The 20,928-nt window shown below is 41.3% G+C and overlaps 3 protein-coding genes across 5 annotated transcripts; 1 reads left to right on the top strand and 2 right to left on the bottom strand.

Annotated features, from left to right (window-relative positions):
* Positions 1–4,150: 4,150 nt before the first annotated feature.
* On the top strand, positions 4,151–6,325 carry LOC115732100 (50S ribosomal protein 5 alpha, chloroplastic). 2 transcript variants are annotated; one of them, XM_048271912.1, is made up of 3 exons: positions 4,151–4,409; positions 4,783–5,152; positions 5,798–6,325. In XM_048271912.1, exons 1-2 carry the CDS (start codon positions 4,301–4,303, stop codon positions 5,124–5,126), a joined length of 453 nt encoding a protein of 150 aa, XP_048127869.1. In that variant the 5' UTR covers positions 4,151–4,300; the 3' UTR covers positions 5,127–5,152; positions 5,798–6,325. The 2 variants fall into 2 exon arrangements, with proteins under 2 accessions (XP_048127869.1, XP_030518629.1); XM_030662769.2 differs by lacking the exon at positions 5,798–6,325 and having other exon boundaries at positions 4,783–5,285.
* Positions 6,326–7,185: 860 nt separating this feature from the next.
* On the bottom strand, positions 7,186–10,302 carry LOC115732045 (E3 ubiquitin-protein ligase At1g12760-like). 2 transcript variants are annotated; one of them, XM_030662705.2, is made up of 4 exons: positions 9,616–10,302; positions 8,628–8,777; positions 8,004–8,301; positions 7,186–7,585 (listed from the first exon to the last, which is right to left on the bottom strand). In XM_030662705.2, exons 1-4 carry the CDS (start codon positions 10,086–10,088, stop codon positions 7,424–7,426), a joined length of 1,083 nt encoding a protein of 360 aa, XP_030518565.2. In that variant the 5' UTR covers positions 10,089–10,302; the 3' UTR covers positions 7,186–7,423. The 2 variants fall into 2 exon arrangements, with proteins under 2 accessions (XP_030518565.2, XP_030518571.2); XM_030662711.2 differs by having other exon boundaries at positions 8,628–8,747; positions 9,616–10,300.
* A 2,703-nt stretch (positions 10,303–13,005) lies between these two features.
* LOC115732017 (alpha-L-arabinofuranosidase 1-like) lies at positions 13,006–20,474 on the bottom strand. The gene is given in 19 exon segments (XM_048271910.1): positions 13,006–13,232; positions 13,235–13,340; positions 13,572–13,718; positions 13,956–14,154; positions 14,261–14,317; positions 14,540–14,643; positions 14,726–14,797; positions 14,906–15,024; positions 15,125–15,269; positions 15,939–15,991; positions 16,089–16,134; positions 16,249–16,394; positions 17,621–17,690; positions 17,885–18,038; positions 18,278–18,399; positions 18,673–18,884; positions 19,481–19,535; positions 19,934–20,145; positions 20,298–20,474. Coding segments are annotated over 18 exon segments (2,025 nt in total). The 5' UTR covers positions 20,111–20,145; positions 20,298–20,474; the 3' UTR covers positions 13,006–13,191.
* Between the last annotated feature and the right edge of the window lie 454 nt (positions 20,475–20,928).

The following is a 20,928-nucleotide window of genomic DNA, read 5'->3' on the forward strand; positions in this document are numbered from 1 at the left end:
ATCTCTGTCTCGACTCTGCGGTCACCGTGGCGGAATACATCAATTTTTTGGTTCGCTCGATCGAAAACCGAGACGGACGACATGCGACCTGATAACGAGAGACGTTAACCGTGTCGAGAAATTTTATTAAAGTTTTTCTGTCGGGTCATTTCACGATTCCCCGTCTATTCCAACACCCAATGAAAATCTTCACGACGTAAAAAAGGTTGAAAAGAGGAACCTAATGGAAAAGAGTACAAGGTGAAAAGTTTGTATTCGGTCGTCGAAAAAAAACAAACAAGAGTCGGGTAGGATTGAGTAGTTTTAGATTTCTTGTACCCCTAATTTTATCTAGAAAAACGCTGAATTACAAGATCAAGCATAAAATTGCCCTACTGGGTTGACAAGTAGTGCTCGGTATTTTATGACTCGACCTGAATATTTAGCAACGATTATGAATCCTTGTAGTACAAGACGATCTAATCCAGAGGTGATATTGCCATAATATAAGAGCGAGAACTCCACGAAAATTATATCTTGGCTAGCAAGAAGAACTTTGACCTAGATTAGATCTTGGTAGACTTAGTTAACAGCCACTATTCTCGGCCATCGGGTGTCACGAGAGAGAGAGAGAGGATGGTCATCTCAAAGTAGCGACTGCCACCTTGGTGCTGTCAATGGCGCCACCGACCATGGTGGTTCCACAAGGAAGTAGAACGAAACTCCGGCATCGGACGTTATGGGCCTGTACTTGTGCTTTGCTTGTCAAGCTCAGCCGGGAAGAACGCTAAGGGGAGTGGCAACGATGGTTCGTCCCCCTGCTCTCCCTCTCAACCCAGAACCGCCTTCGTTCCGTCCATTAACACCCAGCCAAATGGAGCAACATCGGCGACTCACTTTGAATGTAGCAGTCCCGCGGGAACACGATCAGTGTTCTTCTGACCGCATCACTCTTTGACTCTCTAAGCCACAAAACCCTCGATTCAGAGCAAGCAAGGATCATGCATGTGCCCTGGTGTGGCCTTTCTGCAATACCTTTGATTGGAAGGTTCTTTTCGAAATATGCACCCTCGGATTAAGTCCGTTAAATCGGAGCCCTCCATCCATTGCTCTAATGTTTAAGTGGGTCACCGGTTGCCAATGGTTTGGGGGGAGAAAACACACGAAAAGAAATATTGCAAATATGGTCCTTGATATGAGCGAGGCTTAGCAATGAAGGCAACCTGCTGCTGGGCGAGGGCTAGTGACTGGCCTTAGATTCGAGGGTCCCGAGCCCTTGCCCTAGTGGGCGGAGGCCTCCTGCCGGTCCAAAAAAAAAAAAAAAAAGAAAGAAAAGAATGAATATGAAATAAATTATTAAAAAAGTAAAAAAATTTATGAAATGTTGTTTCCATCAGCCCCCAAATAGATTGAATTGGCGTTGCAATAGATTTTCATTTTTTTTTTTATAATTTTCTTCAAGTTTCTTCCTATTCTCCCCGAGTTTCTCCTAGGAGTCCTTTTTCATTTACTTCTCAAAAAATCTCTTAGGAGGCACATGATAACCATTATATTTCTCTGTTTCTGAAACATGTTTGAAACAGAAATTCGTTTGGTAATGCAATTTCTATTTTTCTATTTTTGGAACAAATTTTTGTTTTGGAAATAGATTTGAAAGAGAAATGAGAAGCTAAAAATTGTAGCTTCTCTGATCCGTAAATAGAAATGAGAAATAACTTATCAAAACTCTTCGTTTTTTCTCAAGTCCTCATCGCACTCTCTCTGTCGCCCTTCATTTGTTGATCGCCGCCCACCGCCAGCCATCTCCAGCCAACCTCTCGTCGCCCGCCGCCAGTCGTCGTCGCAACCACCGCAAGTTGCCACCCCAATCACCGTTGTCACCACCATCGTTAGTCGTCGCCGCCCACCACCATGATTATTGCGGACCCCACCGCCCGTTGCGGCTCATTGTCGAACCCTCCGTTGTCAACCACTGCCAACCTCTGTTGCCCCTTGTAGTATGCTACCGCTCCCACCGCCAATCACTGTCCATTGCGGGCCGTCGCCGATCACCGCTTGCCATCGTCATTGTAGTTGTCCCTTGCCGCATTGTCGGCCGCAATTACCCATCGCTTGGCGCCGCCACCACTCACCGTGGGCCACGGCCAACCGCCTATGTTGTCGCCCCTTACCCCCTCCGCCAACCACCGATCACCACCCGCTATCGCCAACCTTTGCCCCCCATCGCCACCCTTTGCCGGTTGACGCAACCATTGCGGGTCGCCGCCGCCTACTACCGTCGGCCGTCGTAACCACCGCCTCCTCAATAAAAAAATAAAAAATAAATATTGTATTTTTAAATAGTAAATAATATTTTCTTAATAATAAAAATTATTTTTTAAAGAAATTTAAAATATTTAAAAATAAAGTAAAAAAATTTCGCAAAAAATTTTGTATTAATAATATTCCGAAAATAAAAATTTTTAACCGTTATCAAACGAACTTTCTATTTTAGGATCAGAAATTTTATGTCATTATCATATACGTTTTTTTGCTCAAAAAATCATCCAAAAATTAAAAGTAAAAAAAATGTATTTTTAGTCAGAAATAAAATAGTTGTCATGCGCGTCCTTAACGCCACTGTTTCTTAGAAAAACCCGTTGTCGGATATGAAACATCGTACAAAATCGTGCACCGACAAGTGTCGGTATTAAAAAAATAGTTTTCCGTAGGGAAAGAGAAAATCACCATTTAGGTCCTTAAGATCTTGATTGAAAGGATATTTTGTCTGTCCGAATCGTGGCCAACTATTATTGGTCCTTGTAATTTTCAAAAGTTCATAGGGCAGAGGCAGGGGTGGCAGTAGAATGGTGTTGACTTTTTGGTGCATTGGTAGAGACTTGAGAGCGAAGGCCTCACAGCGGTCGTCGCCACGTGTCCTGCGGTCATTCGTCGGGCCACCGTCTACGTGTCAGCCTCCAGTTTGACTGGGACTTTGCGTGCTTGTTGGGACTTTTGGGGGCATCTACCCACACTACTTCATGCTGACGCCCGCATCTCGTCAGGATCCTCCGTCCCCTCTCTTTTCCCTTTTACCATGTTCGTTTTCTCTTGGCACGCCAGTTTATTTATTTCCTTTGTCAAGGGACAAGAGCCCTTTTTCTATTAGCAAAAGTTCTGTTTAGCGAATGAAAAGAGTGGAACTCGGCGGGCCTCCCGAATGTCATCGGAGGAGTTCAGAATCCACGAAAAAAATGTGAGTTCGAGTGGTAACGTAATGCTTATTTTGAGTGAATCCGTTATGGCCACTTGATAACGGTACTAATGAGAGTATAAATGAGATTATTTCATATATGATATGAGCAAATTTACTGATGCGTACGAATCACGATTTCTTTATGTTAAGAGTGACCAACTTATGATCAAAGGGCGCAAAACAATTCAAAAGTAAGTCTTGTACAATTAGGCCAACTAATGTGGTGGTATTAACAAAAGCTTTATCGAGATCAAAAGTTGAATGCTTAACCATTCTCTTTTCCTTGTTTTTCTTCTTTTTTTTTTCCGCTATTGTTGGGATTTGAAGTTGAATCTTGTGCTCGTACCTAGCTCAACCTCACTCTCGGGCTGTGCGGCCTAGCGGCCGCGCTCAATTCTCTTACCTCTTGGGGAATCCAAGGGAAGTCCCTTGAATCAAGTGATAGAGAACCGTTCTCCGTCATTCAACTTTCAAGTCATATCATTGCCTTTTACGGTTTCGTTTGTTTCGCGAAGAATAAAAAAAATTGAAAAACATTTTGCCAAGAGTGATGATTATATCGCTTTGAAATAACTAGTTAATAAAAAATATTTTCATAATTGAGAAATGTGTGTGTCATATATATATAAATTTTCACGAATAATGAAAATATTTCTTATTATAATTAATACAAACAGTTTTATTTAAAAAAATATTTGTCAAATCTTTCGTGCTTTTGTCGGCCTAAGCAAAAGCAAAAGGTAATTCTGATTATTTTTTTGATGTTGGGCTAGGCCATATATCTTAGTCGGGTCGGCCTGCATGGTTAGATAGCACAAGCCCAAGGCCTCTCCCAGAGGCCTGCATGATAGGGCCGAGCCCAAGCCCAGCCTGCAAGGATTCATCCATCTCCTCAAACGACCTGCCGTTTATCGCGTCTTGGCCTCTCCCCGTTATCCACTTCTATCCGCTGACTCCGCCGGGTGAATCAAAATTCAGCACACGGGAGAAGCTCTTTCCTTGCCTATCCCCCAGAACCAAAACGCATCGAGCGAGCGAGCGAGGGACATCATTCGTTGATACGTGTTGTGATATGTGAAAGAAAGAATGGCTCTGCTCTACTGCTACAGTCCCCTCGTCGCTTTCTCTTCGCCTCCTCCCTCTCCACTCTTCTCGCCATCCTCCTCGTCGTCTCTGCTACTCACTGCGAAAGCAGGTATTAATTCTTTCGCGGGTCTTTTAGCTTTCCTCGCGTTTGGTTCCACTGAATCCTGGGTTTCTCATTTGGGGATGAGAGAGGACAGAAAGACTCGACCTTGGTGGTGTTCTAGTATGTTCAAGAGAAGTGAAACGAGGTGAAGAGCATAATGTTCTTGCGCGTTTGAATTTCTCCGTTGGGCTTTCCTTCGCACACTTCAAATTCGTTTCGTGTTTCCCTTCCGAGCGGCCGTGTAATATGAGCTTTTGCGTCCTAGAGTTGTTTGAGGGCGTCTCGTGTTCAATCCTAATGTGGATGTGGAAGTAAGGAGAATGCCATTTCTTGTGTTTTATTTTCACGCTCTGTGACATTTTCTGAACTTGTATTTCAGCTTCCCGGTTGCACATCAAACCAATCGCTCTGCCCCCAAATTCTTTCAGTGCAATTAGCTATCCAAATGAGAAGAGGGGTTCACTAATTGTGAGGGCTGATTCCAATGCCGAGGGAGCAGGGCCAGCTGATGGTGGTGAGGCTCCGTCGCAGAACAAGGAAGAGGCCACGCCAGTTGACAAGCTGCCCTTGGAGTCGAAGCTGCAGGAGAAGGCGGAACAGAAGTTGAGGATGAAATTGGCGAAGAAGATGAGGCTCCGGAGGAAGCGGCTCGTTAGGAAGCGAAGGCTGAGGAAGAAGGGCCGATGGCCGCCTTCAAAGATGAAGAAATTGAAGAATGTCTGAGCTACATACCTCAAGATGCCTGGCAGGTTTTGTTTTGACATCCTTTTTTGAACTTGCCATTTTGGATGGAGATTTGTATTCATAATCTGATTCATTTCGATCCTGACTGCTTCCTGTAAGGCAAAGATTTTGAGGAATATATTTTCATTTTTTGTGTTAGAATTCTGCTTCAAAGTTTGGGTGACTGGTGTTTGTCAACCTCACTCCTGCTGGTTGGCGATCATGAATCATTCGTGATCTTCAAGTTCTGCTGGTTTGTGAAGGATCAAATCCTCTGATAGAATTTTTATTTTGAATGAGGTTCAAATGTCAACAACATTATGGAGTAATCAGTAAGTTCGCCCTTGCGACTAGATAGAATGAAACACCTATCTATCAAACTGACATAGGGGAGCATGAATTCGCTAAATTACCTGAATGCAATAACCCAAAGACTAGGAAGCAATTATTGTCAATTGTCAATTGAGTTAGATCTATTCCTGGGATACCATTGTTTCCACAACCAGGGCTTTCTGGCCCTTCTTCATCCAATGAACCACCAACTTGCCTCCGAGAGTTGCAGAGAACCTCTTCACTACTGTACATTCAGTCTCAATCTCACATATTATAACTGGTAATTGCTTATATGCTGATGATAGATGAAGACTGATGAGGAACCATGATTTCTGCAATCACCAAAATTCTTGCGAATAGAAGGTTGCCACAACGCCGCTGCCTTTTGATTGACTCTTAAGGTTTTGCCGAGCGCCCTTTCGTACTCAACCAAGCAAGCAAAACTATGCGTAGGAGACAGGAGTTGAGGGAAAAAAGAGCCGTCTTTCACTAACTTTCACCTCTTTTTCCATGCTGTTTCATTTGCCTATGGTTCAAGTGTAAGGGTCTGTTTTGCCATGAGAAATACTACTTCTGGTACTCAATGCTTGAGTGTATGATGAGTTTCTATGATTTTGGTTACCATTCGAATTTGCTTTAGGACTGAAAGTGTTCTGGGTGCATCTTCACCCTGTCATTCGTGCTTGATGCATACTGGAGCATCAAAGTGTTCCGGGTGTGACTTGTCGGACTTCATTGTTGTTTCTGCTGGTAACATTGGCAGACTAGTCACATTGACCATCCTGTTGTCCTCCAAGAAGGTGGACTTTGCTTTCAGATGGTGTCTCATTCCTTGAGGACGCTAATAAAGAGCCTTAGGTGCAAATCTCTTTTACTTGGTTCTTTTTTTTCTTTTTGCAACTGCAGCTCTATTTGCCTACCTGCATTGAGTAGCGAATGGAGTCTATAGCAGCTTTTTGAGCGACTCAGTTTGAAGTGATGAAAAAATTTAAAACGATGAAGCTAGTCATACTCAAATCATTTTATCGTGCTCTATGTCACGCAATAAGAATCAATATGTTCTATCGATCTCTTATTCCTGCACAGCCACAGGGCTTTAAACTCAATGCTCGATGTCAAGATCCATCAAGCAGAGGATTCGATATCCTTAACTTCCAAGAAGGTTGCTAGCCAGGAAATTCTTAGACTGACTTCATTCGGATCAGGCTGTTGGCATCATCATTTGGACATTGAGATCATACTAGGACACGCAGCCACAACAGGAAAGCAGTCAGGACTGCAGCAGGAGTGGAAAGGGATAACATTCAACCATCGGTCTTAGAAAAGGATCTACCTCTATGCTATGAATGAACAAATCCGATTAGAAAATAAATTTCATGCAGGGGTCAGTGGTACCAATCTATAGGTCCAAAAGGGAGAGGAAAGCCATCCTCCGAGGGAGCTGTGGTAGACTTTTCTACTATATCCTCCAATGCAGCTACTGAAAGCAATTCAAGCTCCGATGCGGCTATGGAAAGCAATTCAAGAGCAACATCCGATGAAGTAACTTTGCTTACTCACATGCTGACGATTGAAGTTGGGCTTATAACTACTATAAGTATAGGTGTTGTCATATCTCGGTAACAGGGTCTTCATTGATTCGGAATCATGCTTTGTATGATTTGAACCTACGACATTGGGTTTTGGTCTCGCGAATCAATCAAGAGCATCGCACAAAAGCACGACATGGCAAATCAAGGCTGAAATGAACTCTAACATGAATTCTATTTACAAAATTTGGAGCCGACCATCCATAAATAGCTACAAACAGGAATCGCTGTAAGAGAAAAACCCAATTGTCTTTTCATCTTCACTTTCCTTAGCCATTAGCATCAGTGTAGCGGCAAGAGCATGACGAGCTGAAATTCCCTCTCCCGTTCTAATCGGGAGCTATGTGGTCTCCTCCTTATGCTCTCGGTGACTGTTTACACGAGTGTGTCACCCTTGAGAATGTTAAATTTGCAAAGGGGACAAGTCGCGTTTATCAGGAGCCACTTGCTGATGCATGAGCAGTGGAAATGGTGATTGCATGGAAGAGTATAAAGCTCCGCCCCATCTACATACGTTGAGAGGCATATGCAGCATTCCTGCAAGTCACAACAGAGAGCTTATAAGTTGGGCAAGAAGAGGTTTTTGTGGAGCAACTACTAGTGATATCATAATCTGAGGAAAGTCACAAGGGCCTTTTTAATCGTATTGGTGAATCAATGTCCATGCGGACTTAGCTTGGACTAAATCTCATATTCTGCTAGTCCGTAATTAAAAACCTCATGGAGATTTTTTATAAAGCAACTGTAATCATTTGACAACAAGAATTTGTAAAGATTATAAAATCATTTCAAAAAATGGCAAAACTTTGGTTTATGCTGGAAGAACTATCTTCCATCAAATGCAACTTCCCCTTCTGTTGGAACTTGGACATCCGTAGGACTTTTGCAAAGCATAATCAAGGAAGATAAGCATAAGTACATGAGGAGGAGGAGTTCCAAAGATAGGCCAACTTACTGAATCTTCTGAATAAAGAAAAAGTTCACCACTTGAACCATCGTTTCCCAATCCTGACCTTGCCCCAAGTACTTCTTCCATCCCAAGATTGTTGAACGTGCTAAGCACACTAGCTGGGCGGTACCTATACTTAGGAAGACTCCTGATAATATCTTCGGATGCCCCTTCAGTGCTTGCAACGGCATAGGCAATTGCCAATATGGGGATGCAGCAAAAGAGAGCCAAGAAGACCACGAAAGCCATACCAATACAGAAGATCACGAAGAAGACATCGAAAGCAAGAAAAACAACTGTCAACCTGCAATTAATTCCAGCAGGTAAACAAAATCAGGATTCATGTATGTTTGTTGCAGTTCATCAAACTATGGAAGAGAACAGAAACAATAACTGTGCATGGCCGTCACAAAGGATAAAGCAGAAAGTAATTGGTGGTCATTCAAGACATACTGATGCCCCACTTTAAAATGATTTCCAAAGCAGGTTCCAATAACTCCCACAGTAACATGGCTGTGGAAGTATGTAAAGCAATCGACTTATGTATCACTGTATCACTAAGCATAGAAAACTGGACTCCAATCCTGAAAGAAAGCGATTCAAGATGCACATTAAAGAAAAGACACTCACCAGTAGAGACGCGGCGCATCTTGAAGAAGTGGTTGTCCACCCACAACAATCCAATAGAAACCAAAGACCCACCATATTGACGATATTAATGTATTCAAGGATTCCAACCTTTTAAGCATCCTGTAAAACATTGATAAGGAACACAAGGAACTGCTTCAACAATCAGTACCTTCCTTACATCTATGATTATAACTATTTCATAATTTGAATGATGCTTTAAAAGAAAAACCTACAAAAGTGACATAAAGAACTTAGCTCAGCCTTGATCTATTAAATCTTCAACGACAACACTTGTCCTGATCACTAATATAAGCAAAGGACCTAACACAATAGCCTGTCCTTAATATTTATCCATTTTCTCGCTTCTTCAAAACTTCTAAAAAAAGTGCAAGAGCTTTAAAAATTAATAGGAGAAACTTGTCGGAATGAGCAGTAGATTTTCTCTCAAATTCCTAAAAAAATTCTCCCCTAACCTCAATCACTACCATGGGCATACAAGAGCTTTGCTAACACATGTCAGATCCCAGAGATGACCCAATTCGTAGTCTCTTGAACTACTTCAATGATTCACAAAAGATACGGCACCTTGTGGTTCTCCTCTAGCTAAATCAGTTTGCAGTTTGAGAATCAAGAGCAGTCAAAATCATCTCTGCAGTTAAAATACACTTCTTCACAATTCCTGGTCAATTCACCAATGCCAGTTCATCTTTCCTTGTGAATGAACTTAGTCTTACAATCAAGTGCCCACCATCTTGTTACCTTTGCTACCCGAACTAATGCCTAGTGATCACACGTCCCTTAGCCAACTACAACCATCACCAACATAGATCGATCACCTCATAATACTCACTGATCGATCACAATGACACCACAATAACAACTAAACGAGTCCTTACAACCCATAAAGCTTCAATATTTCGGCTAGGAACAGCTACATCACGGGCAATACACCAATGTAACATCTCAGAAGACATGAATTGAGGCTCACCTGCTGCGACTTGGCGACCGTGACAGCCCGCTCACACCCACGAGCTCGTCGTCCCCGTCGCTCCGCCGATACTCAGCGCACACGAAGCCCACATGGAAGAGACACTGCACAGCGTACCCGCAGAGCCACAGCCTCAGAGGAGTGGACGGCCTCTCCTTGAAGGCGGACAGGAGCACGACCACGGCGACCACCACGAAGGCCAGATTCCAGACGAAGTCGAGGACCACGATCGGCCTCGAGCACGCGGCGAGCCCCTCGCCGAAGACGCTCGAGGCCGCCTCCCCGATGTCCCCGCCGGATCGGCCGCCGCCTCCGCCGTCGCCGTCGCAGTCCCCGAGGAGGAAGGAGCGGTGGCGGGTCCTGATCAGGCGAGCGAAGCGGGAGGGGGAGGAGGTCGCGGGGGCGTGGCCGCGGAGTAGCGGATCGTTGCCGCCGCCGGCGCCGCCATGCAAGGGGTCTTCTGGGTCATCCATCTCTCTGGGTCTTGGAGGGGAGCGACAGAGAAAGGGGAAAACAAAGGAAAGATGCGACCTTTGTCTGTGTATGAGTATGAGTATGCCTGCTTGTGTCTGTCTACAGAGGCCCAGAGGAAGAGAGAAAGAGAGTTTTAGGTGGTGGTGGTGGTTACTGGGTAGGGGAGGAGCTGGTGGAGGGGTGGTTTGGGTTTGGACTTGGAGGGTGGAGAGCGGAGGAGGTGGGAGTCGCTCGCTGTCCGTCTTTTGTTCTGTGTGGGGGAAACCGGGGAGAATTGCCAAACACAAATCTTTTCCCTCACCAATACAAAACTCTTATTATTAGGATCAACATTCGATCTCCTCATTATCACATCATTTACCTATTTTCAACGTGTATAAAATCCCTTCCCCTTTTGTATTTTCCTTGATCTTTGATTATGAAATAATGGTAAGAAAAAGCGGGCTTTGAAATTGGAAATAGGCCTGTTACTTGTCAAGAAAGATCGGATGGCAAGAGCGACGAGATTATACTGATTTGAGATCTGCAGTGATAAGGACAAATGCATTAAAAACAGCAGAGTTGAACATAGGAGATTGAGTAAAGATGAAGACCATGACAATCATTCAAATGAATTATGGGGCATTGCTGACCAATTTGATGATGGTGATATTAGTCAAGCAGTAATCATAGAAATGGACTGATAAGTTATGTGGTTCAAGAAATCGCATCCATTATGGGAAAAAAGAAGAAGTAGGGTTAATGGACAAACTTCTAATTATCCATTTATTGTCTATCAACAAAACATTTTACGATTCATTAATTTGATTTTGTGTTAACGCAATCGGGGTCGGTTAGTAGGTCAAAGAAAATAATACCCGTCTGAATTAAATGCAAGACACAAATTTCGATGCTCTATACTCCCAAGTCCAAAAATGTTTCGTGCATTGATTAGCCATCCGAACTTTTGATTTCTATCTTATCCGTAGATCCGTCGAAACAGATCATAAATTCTTCTTGTAGCCCATATACGATGGACTGAACAAATTATATGTGTTTGTTACATTTAATAATAGGGTCATAAATAAGTTTAAACATAATATGAGAGTTAAATGGGTTGTAAATGAGTTTATAACATATTTAGACTCAACCCATCTCCACGACTCTCTTTTCATTCTCTCTCTCATTCATTCATTTTGCACTGTTATCTCAATTTTGGTACGAGTTTTCTTAGAATGGATTAAATATGGAACTGTTTTGGGAATATGAGTCGGATATGAGTCACTAGATTTGTATTACATATAAATGGATAAAAAAAGGGATTCATTTGAGTTTGATCATTTTCGATCCAATCCAAATCAAACCCGACTCATCCATTGATGGGTCTTACTTATTTGACATGGGCAGTGAGAAATTTTACATGTTCGGAATTGACATGCGCTATGAAAAGAGAAACGCGCCTGATAGAACTAAAGAATGGATGAAGAAGACAACATTTTCCATTGTTGGTAGGTGACGTGGACGGATTAGCATTTCGTACCGAATACCGATGGCTGATGTGAATTAATTAATTTAACTGTTTTGCATCGATTGATCTGAGGGAATGTTTGTTTGTCATCTTCAAATTCTTGTTTGTTTGGTCGAAATCTTCGAAGTTTGGTCTTTGTTGTTTTTGGGGTTTTTATTGCTGCAGTTGCTCTTGGTAAACCCTCCCATATTTCGCATTAATTGTAACCTAGAATGAATAACAGTAGGAACATGTTCTCTCTAATTAAAACAACTTAATTCAGCACAAGAATTAGCTCTCATCTAAATGTAAACTTTGAGGGATTTCATAATTAATCTGAATTTAAGAAGAAGGACTACTAATCACGGACTCGAGGGAAACTAATCCAATCAATGTAAGGATGTCAATTCAATCCCAAACTATTCAATTTTGTCAATTTAATCATAAGCATTGTGTGAACTTCCAACCTAATTCTTCCTGTCAATTTTTCCGGAGACACCGATGCATTTGTCCAATGAGGCCGGCCGTCCTACGTGGCACACCGCCATTATAGCAATTTCCTAAGGAAATCGGCCGAAAAGACTATATTGGAGGTTTGCGCAAATGTTTAGGACTAACTTGATAAAATTGAAAATTTTAGGACGGAATTGACATCCATATAATAGATTTAGAATTGATTGGATAATTTCCCCCCAACCTTGATATTCAAAGAGGGGATAACGAACATGGTTAGAATTTGGAAGGACAAAATTGTTGGTGTGTTAGGCATCAATGGTTGTTTAACACGTAAAAACCCCTAATTTAATAAGCGTAATACGCGAATTAAATTAGTTGGGAGGTTGATGCTTAACTATCTACGGCTACGCTATGGTAGGTGTTATTCCATACGACATCACCGAAGAATGTTGTTTAATGATCCAACTGTCCAAAGTTCTAATCAAAAGGTTCGATTCACATTAAAAATATGTACACGAATAGAGAGTAGCCCAGAATATATCAAAGGGGCACATGTGCATTACTATAAGCAAATAATGGAATTAGCTGCAAAACTTAGGATGATAATAACAATTATAATATCAAATGTCCACCCCTAAATAATTAGTAATCCAAGCCTGCCACAATGATAGGCAATTGCATATTCCGCGGACTTTGGTTATACTATAGATGATATAGAATATCCCAAAAAGAATGGCAAAAGAAACCGTTGACCGGCCGAGTGAACGCCATCGCTATCACTACTACGTTTGATGAAATACCGCTTCAAAAGTGGATGGTCGACTCATTCCATACCGTAAATGATCACAAGAAAACCTTTTGATAACACGGATTCTACTCCTCGGTCAATACCAACTCGCAATACGAATTGGCCAGATCCCGCGTCTTTCGCTGCAGCTCCAATTAAGCGAAACAAGGACAATATGCATGACAAGTTAACAAGATGAGAACGGCTCCTTTAGCAGCATATGCAAGATAATTTACTGTTCAATAGCATGTAACAGCAGCTAAGCAAGAAGTACATTTTACAGCCACAAAGATCAACATAACTTGGATTGAGGGCGATAGCACCCTGAGTTAATGAGATTATTCCATATAATTACAATCATCAGTTATATAAATTACATAGAAGATCTAGAAGAGTCATCATCTCCCTTAATCCGATGCTTGTCGATTCTTTTAACAAATCGAAGGAAGTGAAGGAATAGGGCAGGATAACAACATCCATCTCTTTGCCTGCGTTTTCGAGTAGACTTTCGATCGGCACCACCTGCATTGCATTGGCCAAGATCACGTATTGGAAGGTGAGATCCACATCATTAAGCCTGTATTCGCTTGATTGCATTTCTTATCCTATCTTCAACTTAGATTACAAAAAATCAGTTCGGATCAAGTAAGACATTCTTTTACACTAGCCAGCACAACAAATATTATGCCCACATTGAAGTTCAAAGTTAAATAAGAAGTCATCGGGTAAATGGGAAAGACGAGGTGTTCTGACCTTGTTTGGCACAGAAAAGGAGTTCTCATCCATCAAGTTAGCAGATGTCAATACCGTCTTTGAGGATCCAGACTTTTGTATCCAATTTTGATCCAGTCCACTAATGGCAATGCTTAGATTAACCGCACTGCTACCGAAGTTCACAATCTGCAAAAAATTACCAGGTTACCCAACCAAACAATGCACATTTATTCATGGATAAGACACACCAAAGTAAATCTTGCAGCATTTATTTTATGGGGGCCACACTGCTCTTTTTTCCTACTATAGTCGTGTCTGACATCCGGAAAAAAGGAAACCCATCGATCCCAAAGTCGAATGTGACCTGGGATTAGAGCACAAACAGAACTACACAAAATCAAGGTATAGCACCCTATCACAGACCTTAATCTTTATGTAGCTTTTTTTATCCTCTGAATTTGTCCATGTGATCGCTGAGGCGAGAAGTGAACTGGAGGAATTTGCTTGAATTGTCGTATCAAGAAGAGTTGCTCCACTTGATTCGGCAAAAAACCGTTGGACCCAGTAACTTGGAGTTCCATAGTAATGGGATGAATCAAAAACGATTGCATCCGGATTCCACCTGGGGATGGAAGATTTGTCAAACCTTAGCCAGAACTTAAAAAATCCTGCTTAATGCTAAAAGTCTCCGCCAGACCGACATTCAAAAAGGGCATCAATGGAAGTACCTCCTATCATTTGAATTGACAAAGAGCGGTGCATAGCTTGCCATCTCAACGATATCACTGCAAATAGAAGATGAAAATGATCAATAACCTTTTCTTTAATTCATCTGCAAAGGATGAATCCAAAAGAAAATCAGAGCTATATCCTTGAATTCAAAGGATTTCCCCAATGTGAAACTGATTAGTTAGTTATATCTGTTACCTCTTGTCACATGGAAGTAAAAGGCACGTGAGCAAGTGCGCACGCGCGCGCACACACTCATATGGAAACAGAGAGCACACCTGTTCTTTTCTAGCCCAATAAGGAAGCCAGCTTCAGCCAAGCCTGCTAATAGACTTCCTGTGCCTGCATCTTTCCCAGTCACAGCATATTCGCTTACAAAAGCCTGAACAAAGCAGATCACAAGATCAACAGTGTTGCATGGTTGGATGTGCATATTAGTTATGAGTAGACAAATCAGACCACACCTTTGGACCATCGCGAGACGTCTTATCAAACTTATGAGCCATAGAAAATAGATTATTGGCAGAAGTATAGACCTAACCAAGAAGCCAAGGTATTCATCAGTACTATGATAAAGAATATAACACAAAGAAATCTGCACCAACGGGCAATTACAGTGCTAAAGATGTCAATGCTTGACTTACGTGATAATCATAGAAATCAGCAGGGTGATTTAACGGTTGAGAAGAGCCATCGCAGTTAGAAATCATTTTAATGTCTGGATAGGCACTTTTAATGGCGCTATGAAACTTGAGGTAATTCCCTGGTCAGTTTGATACAAAAGGTAGATCTTACTGGATCAGTCCTACATTCCAAGTTCAGACACAACATCAGGAGAAAGGGGATGACAGTCACAAACCAACCTAGGTAATTCTTCTTGCCACAGTCTTCATTCCCGATAGCAACATATCTTAGGTCAAAAGGCTCGGGGTGTCCCATTTTAGCTCGCAAGGAGCCCCATGTAGAATTGGGATCCCCTCTAGCAAACTCTATGCCGTCAAGTGCTTCCTGGAGTTAAGTTAAAGGTCATTGACTTTGAGATAACCTTCATTACCAGAAAAACAAAAACAAACAAAGCCTTCAAATGGACAGATGGTGAAAAATTTATCTCATGAGGAAGTGCTGCAAACCGTCGACATAACATCAAAAAGGATATTCCTATAAACTCAAGGACTAACACTTACAAAAAGAGCAGCTAATAAATGTCCAGATAAGAAACCAGTGGTTCACACTTTACAAAAAGAGCAGCTACAATGTTTTCACATAATTGAGACGACGACCAAATGATCAAGATCCATGAGTCTCATCCTTACTAACAACCTAAAGTGTTGAACAAAAGAAAAGGCAGCTAATGGAAAAGGAATGCTGTGCCCAGATGGGTCCATCAACTTCACTCGATATTTTATCTTCTTGCTTTCTAAAAGTAGAAGTCATTTACTCACAATGAAAACTTGTGCCGAAGTAACTGCATACTGATGGAATATATTCATGGAGGCATTCCACACTATATGAGGGCATTAAATGCAGTAATCTATCAGTGCACATTGACACTGTCCGGTTCTGCTTCAGAGATGACGAGACATACTTATAGATAATCGTGTAAGCCTACTGTTGCTCATTAACTGATCAATGTCAACGCGCCATCAACTGGCTAGATTGGACGGTATTTGGACTCACCTGTACAAAAGGCAATACAACAGAAGTATCTACTTGATCGTTGTGGCTGATTCCTGCAGAAAGAGAAAAGTAACAGAGTAAGAAAGAAAGATCAGCAGAATATGGTAAACAAGGATAAAAATGTAACATAGCATCAAGATGCTAAAGTACCGTTGTTAAAAACCCAAATTGGTCGAGCTTTCAAGTCCTCTGCAAGCTGCAAAGAAAAAAACCATGCCATTATACAACCAAACCAAAAATTTAGATCTTCAAAGTCCCAGAAGCACTGTTACAAGAATAAAAAGTGGCAACCAAAAGCATAAATAATGACCTGAAGGAACTCAAAGTAACCGAGACCATCATCGGTCCAATACATCCACACGTCACCAAAGTGGCCAGGTCTCTCTTCCCATGGTCCAACAGTTTCTTTCCAGCGAAATGCATTTCTTAACCATTCACCTTCAACAAAACAGCCACCTAGAGGAAAAATGAAGTAAAGATGCTTCATGAGCTAAGAAGAGAAGCATGAGTAATTTATCAAGCTAATCGTGAGCAGTTCTGTGGATATCTATTACAATGCCTATTGATGATTATAGACACGCAAAACTTGGGTCAGGGAAAAATTATTGATGAGAGAAGAAAATACAAAAGGTGGGGCTTCAAAAAATGGGTTAATATCACGAAAAACCCCAAACTGGTACAGCTGCGACAATTTACTCCTCAAACTGTTACACCTGTGACAATTTAGCAAAACCGACATGGATTTCCATGTGAACTTGCCATGTCAATTGAGTCCAGCACAACACACGGTAAGATTTGATGGAAGCTAATGGAGACTAAATATGTCATAGGTGTACCAGATTGGGGTTTTTTGGTGATCCAAAAATTAGTTTGGGATAAATTTGTCACAAGTGTACCGGTTTGGGGTTCAGATAATTAAAAGGAGAGAATAGTCTCCATGCAGCTCGGTTGATATAAATCTTACTGCTATATGAAGAACTAATAACCACAGTATTGAAAAATCAATTTATAGCCAATTTTTCCAGAAAAAACTTAGTTGAAACAGTTTTAAGTCAACGAGTATAATTTCATGGAACTCTTCCCTGTGCCGAACATTGACATCTAAAACATCCGTTTAACAAATCAATGCTGCATTAAATGAAGTTCAGAGGAGCAATTCTGCAAGTACAGTGGGCTTGGAAATCGAGTCTTTACATCTGAATTTGGTCTCGGTCAAGATTAGATGGTGGATACTCAGGTTTTAGATAAAATGAAATTAATTCTATCCTCCAATAGACAAATTTAAAACAAAACTAAAAGGCCAAATCGCATTGGAGTTAATGAAGAAACTGAAATATGTATTAGATACATTCTATGCATGCATGCATAAGCACCTACAAACCTGCAGCCACCTATGAGTGAGAACACATAAGAATGATTAAATGCTCAAAGGTTTCTCGTTAATCAATCCTACCTAATCGAACATTCCATATTGGTTGCCCTCCACATTGCAGGTTCGAGTCATTTTAGTAGACGATATCAAGTCCCGAAATTTAAAGATCAGCTTAGTGCAGATACATGCATTAGATGCAACTAGGGAAAATTAGCATCTGAGATCACCCATATTCAGTCTAGATGCACACAGTCCACCTCATATTATGTTGATGTAACATGAGCTAAAAGGTAAAAGCAAAATTATATACCCGGGAATCTGATGAATTGAGGTTTAATATCTTCAAGCATTTCAACAAGCTCAGTTCTGAAACCATGTCCCTGTGCAAGGTAAATTTTTGGAAGAACATCAAGGGACGTTTAGAAAAGCAAGTAATAAGGCATAATTTTTTGCAGAAAGCAAAGAACTGCAGCATTAAAAGCACCTATAGCCAAGTTCTCGTGCTTCAACTCAAAGCACGTAGATTCACATCCCATGCTTCAGCAACTCCACAAAGAAAAAAAAAAGTTGATACCTTGTACGTGTCCAGAGGCATAGCTGAGACTTGATCAAACCATATCACTCCCTTATCTGTGGTTGTCAACTGAAGTCTAGAATTGGTATTTGATTCCTTGGCTTGCAAAAGAACCTCCATCTTTGTCCAGTTTGATACGTCAGAAGAAGAAGCTCTGCATTAAGACTTTCAAACATCATCATGCTGATCCAGTAGATCCTCTCTCCTGGCATCACTCTATTAAGACTCTTCATAGCTCCTAATGCACACTATTTTCAATCAAAAGGAAAGAAGCTACCCCAGAAAGGCAATAAGATGGACTAGAGAGAGTGCAGAATGAAATTCAATGGTCCCCAAGGCTACCACATTTTCTAAATAGCACTATATAACTACAAGCACTTAAATTGTACTTACATTATGTTCGCAGTAGCCAGAGTTGGTGTCCCACTTGAGCCCGTCAAAGATACAGATACATTAATTGATCCTGATGAGCGAACATAAAGGACCACTATGTACGTCTTCGCTTCTTCTATATTCTGAAGAGAGACAAAACATAGGATTTGAAGTACAAAAAAAATATTCAAAAGCAGATGGAAAGAAGACAAAATCATCCAAGCATTCAAAAATAGATCCATGAAGTTGAGAGAAATGTTGAGGAGATCTGAAATGTTTTGGAAAATGAAAAACTGGAATCGAACAGATAGAGATGAGAACCTGAAGCCATGTTTAATATTATTCATGGAAGATCAGAGCATAAGGAAAACAATGATTGTTTAGGAAATAAACATCAAACAGTCAATAGTACTCACCATGCCCCAGAATCCTGGGTTATACACACCGACACCACCAGCTGGACACATATTATGACCTTGGCTGTCACAAAGCACATCCATCTTAAGTGCAATTTTATTGCGTTCAAAGCATGATGACCGGTCGGTTGAAACAACCAAAGACGACTCGTCCCCAATTATTGACCAAGGGTCGATGTTTGAGGGTGTATTAGGGCCCCCAGCTTCAAATCCTGGAGTTAGAATGAGTCACGAAATTCGTTCAGGTGATGGCACCTTCATAGTGCAGGAGTTAACATAAAAAACTGCCGATCCTTTAAAATATGAAGTTCATGAGAAGATGAGAGGTAGACTGGGCACAAAAAAATAGACAGATTCTACTATGTCCATTAACCACCGGATAATAGAAAACGAAACATTCTTTCGAAGAGTAAAGTGTTATAATAGGAAAGCATCCTAATAGCGTGCTCAATCATGCGCAGATGAGTCTACATGCATAAGCAACTACTTCCCCCTGTATACCAGATGTCTGAGAAATAATTTGGCAATCCATTCCGACCAAACCAATAGGAGCAGGGACACATCCAATTCCAACAACAACTTAGCTACGTAAAGTAAGCACTCCTGTTGAGTGTACCGTTTCCAATACAGCCCTTCAAGAAGCAACGGTCCACATCTGAATTCATTTTTTCACAGAAACTGAAGCGGCGAGCCATCTCAGATTATCTAAAATTTGATAGTAATCAGCACAGTAGTCTGAAATATAAATTAGATAAGCACACTACATCCCCATTCTTGTTTGAAGAAATTAAACGAATCCTGAGATCACCTCTGTTGCTTACAAGCTCTGCCCACAATCCTCCAGCCCCAGCATGGTTGATCTCCTGCAATGATGACACTTCATATAAGGCAGATCCACCATCATAGAAATAAGGTACAGCAAAAGTTAGAAATCAAGTCAAGTCGCTGAAATGCATCAACCAGTAGAATGGACGTTCAAAAGTAACTAACGAAATAATGATACTTTTGCTGTTCGTCTCCTTAGGCAAGTCAGTAATGCAGCAAACAATTAAAAACCAATAGACTCGCACGAGTGTTGCCACACACAGAAACTCAGGGCCATCTCAACATGGCATCAAAAGGTCAAACAGATGATCATGAACGCAAGTCTATCAGTTCACTGAAAGTTCTCCGTAGACAAGTTCACATGAGGGTACAAATAATTGCAACAAAGAACATCGAAAGAATAGAAGAATGAACTCTTCTAGGGTCCTGAACAGACCTCAAAGAATATACCGAAAAGCGTTTCAGGTATCGGCTGACCCGTGGAAGCATTAACGAGCAGCAGTGCAGTCTGATTCACCTCAACATCAAGAGCAAAACATTGCCATACAGAAGAAAGGCCAATGAAGAGGAATAGCAGAAGGCCACTGCTAGGAACTGCTTTGCAAACCCGCATTGTCACTCCTCTACCACAGTCAATTTCAGCACGCCCTAATGAAGGGGAAGTTCAGTAGAAAACTCAGTCATGCCACGATCGATAAGATTGATATCAAAGAAAAGAAAATAAAGTCAAGATCACCACGACTTGGCTTTGTAGAGGTAATCTAATCCTGCCCAAACATAGAAAACCTAGTACTTATAACCTTTTTTAAAAACCTCGTCACAACATGTTGTCACTATCTGGACTCATCGAGACAATTGATGCTGATACAGAAGATGAGGTAACGACAGCAAATTCCAAGCTTTTCATCACCCACAGAGACAATTCCAAATTTTGGAGCAAATGAGAAGCAAACAGTACAGAGGCACAACAATCGCTAAAGTAATCCTTCAACACTCTGAATCTAAGCAAAGATCGAACCTCGGTTAGAACTGGATGACAGAGAAAAAAGAACGAATACTTCTGTCTCTCTCGTTTACAAGATATTTATCTGGTGAAAACGATCACGTACCTGAAATGCCCGAATGACAAAAGGCCAGTGACAGACAGAGTCAACGAAGAAGTGGGTATAAGCAGGACCGGTAGTTAAACAGAACGAAAGAAAAGTTAAGGAAAAAATTGTGTTTTTTTGGTGAAACAAAGAGAATTTATAAATGATTAGGAGCTCCACTGCGAGTTGACTCATGCAATGCGGAGGGGGCAGAGTGCCGATTCTTATCGCGGCAAAAACTGGGTTTTTTTTTTTTTTAATGATCTTTTGCCTTGCTTTCACGTAAGAGCTTCATCCCGTTTTGGCTTTGGATTAGAAGCAACACTCTCCTGTCGGCCCCGTT

Source organism: Rhodamnia argentea, chromosome 10, assembly GCF_020921035.1.
Source record: "Rhodamnia argentea isolate NSW1041297 chromosome 10, ASM2092103v1, whole genome shotgun sequence".
NCBI lineage: Eukaryota > Viridiplantae > Streptophyta > Magnoliopsida > Myrtales > Myrtaceae > Rhodamnia > Rhodamnia argentea.

Excerpts from the sequence above, each read along its gene's own strand:
- LOC115732100 (XM_048271912.1), top strand. The coding sequence starts at position 4,301 with ATGGCTCTGCTCTACTGCTACAGTCCCCTCGTCGCTTTCTCTTCGCCT. Across the intron at positions 4,410-4,782 it reads GCTACTCACTGCGAAAGCAG|CTTCCCGGTTGCACATCAAA; the intron begins GTATTAATTCTT and ends CTTGTATTTCAG.
- LOC115732045 (XM_030662705.2), bottom strand. The coding sequence starts at position 10,088 with ATGGATGACCCAGAAGACCCCTTGCATGGCGGCGCCGGCGGCGGCAAC. Across the intron at positions 8,778-9,615 it reads CGGTCGCCAAGTCGCAGCAG|TTCCTTGTGTTCCTTATCAA; the intron begins GTGAGCCTCAAT and ends TTGTTGAAGCAG. Across the intron at positions 8,302-8,627 it reads GATGCGCCGCGTCTCTACTG|GTTGACAGTTGTTTTTCTTG; the intron begins GTGAGTGTCTTT and ends AATTAATTGCAG.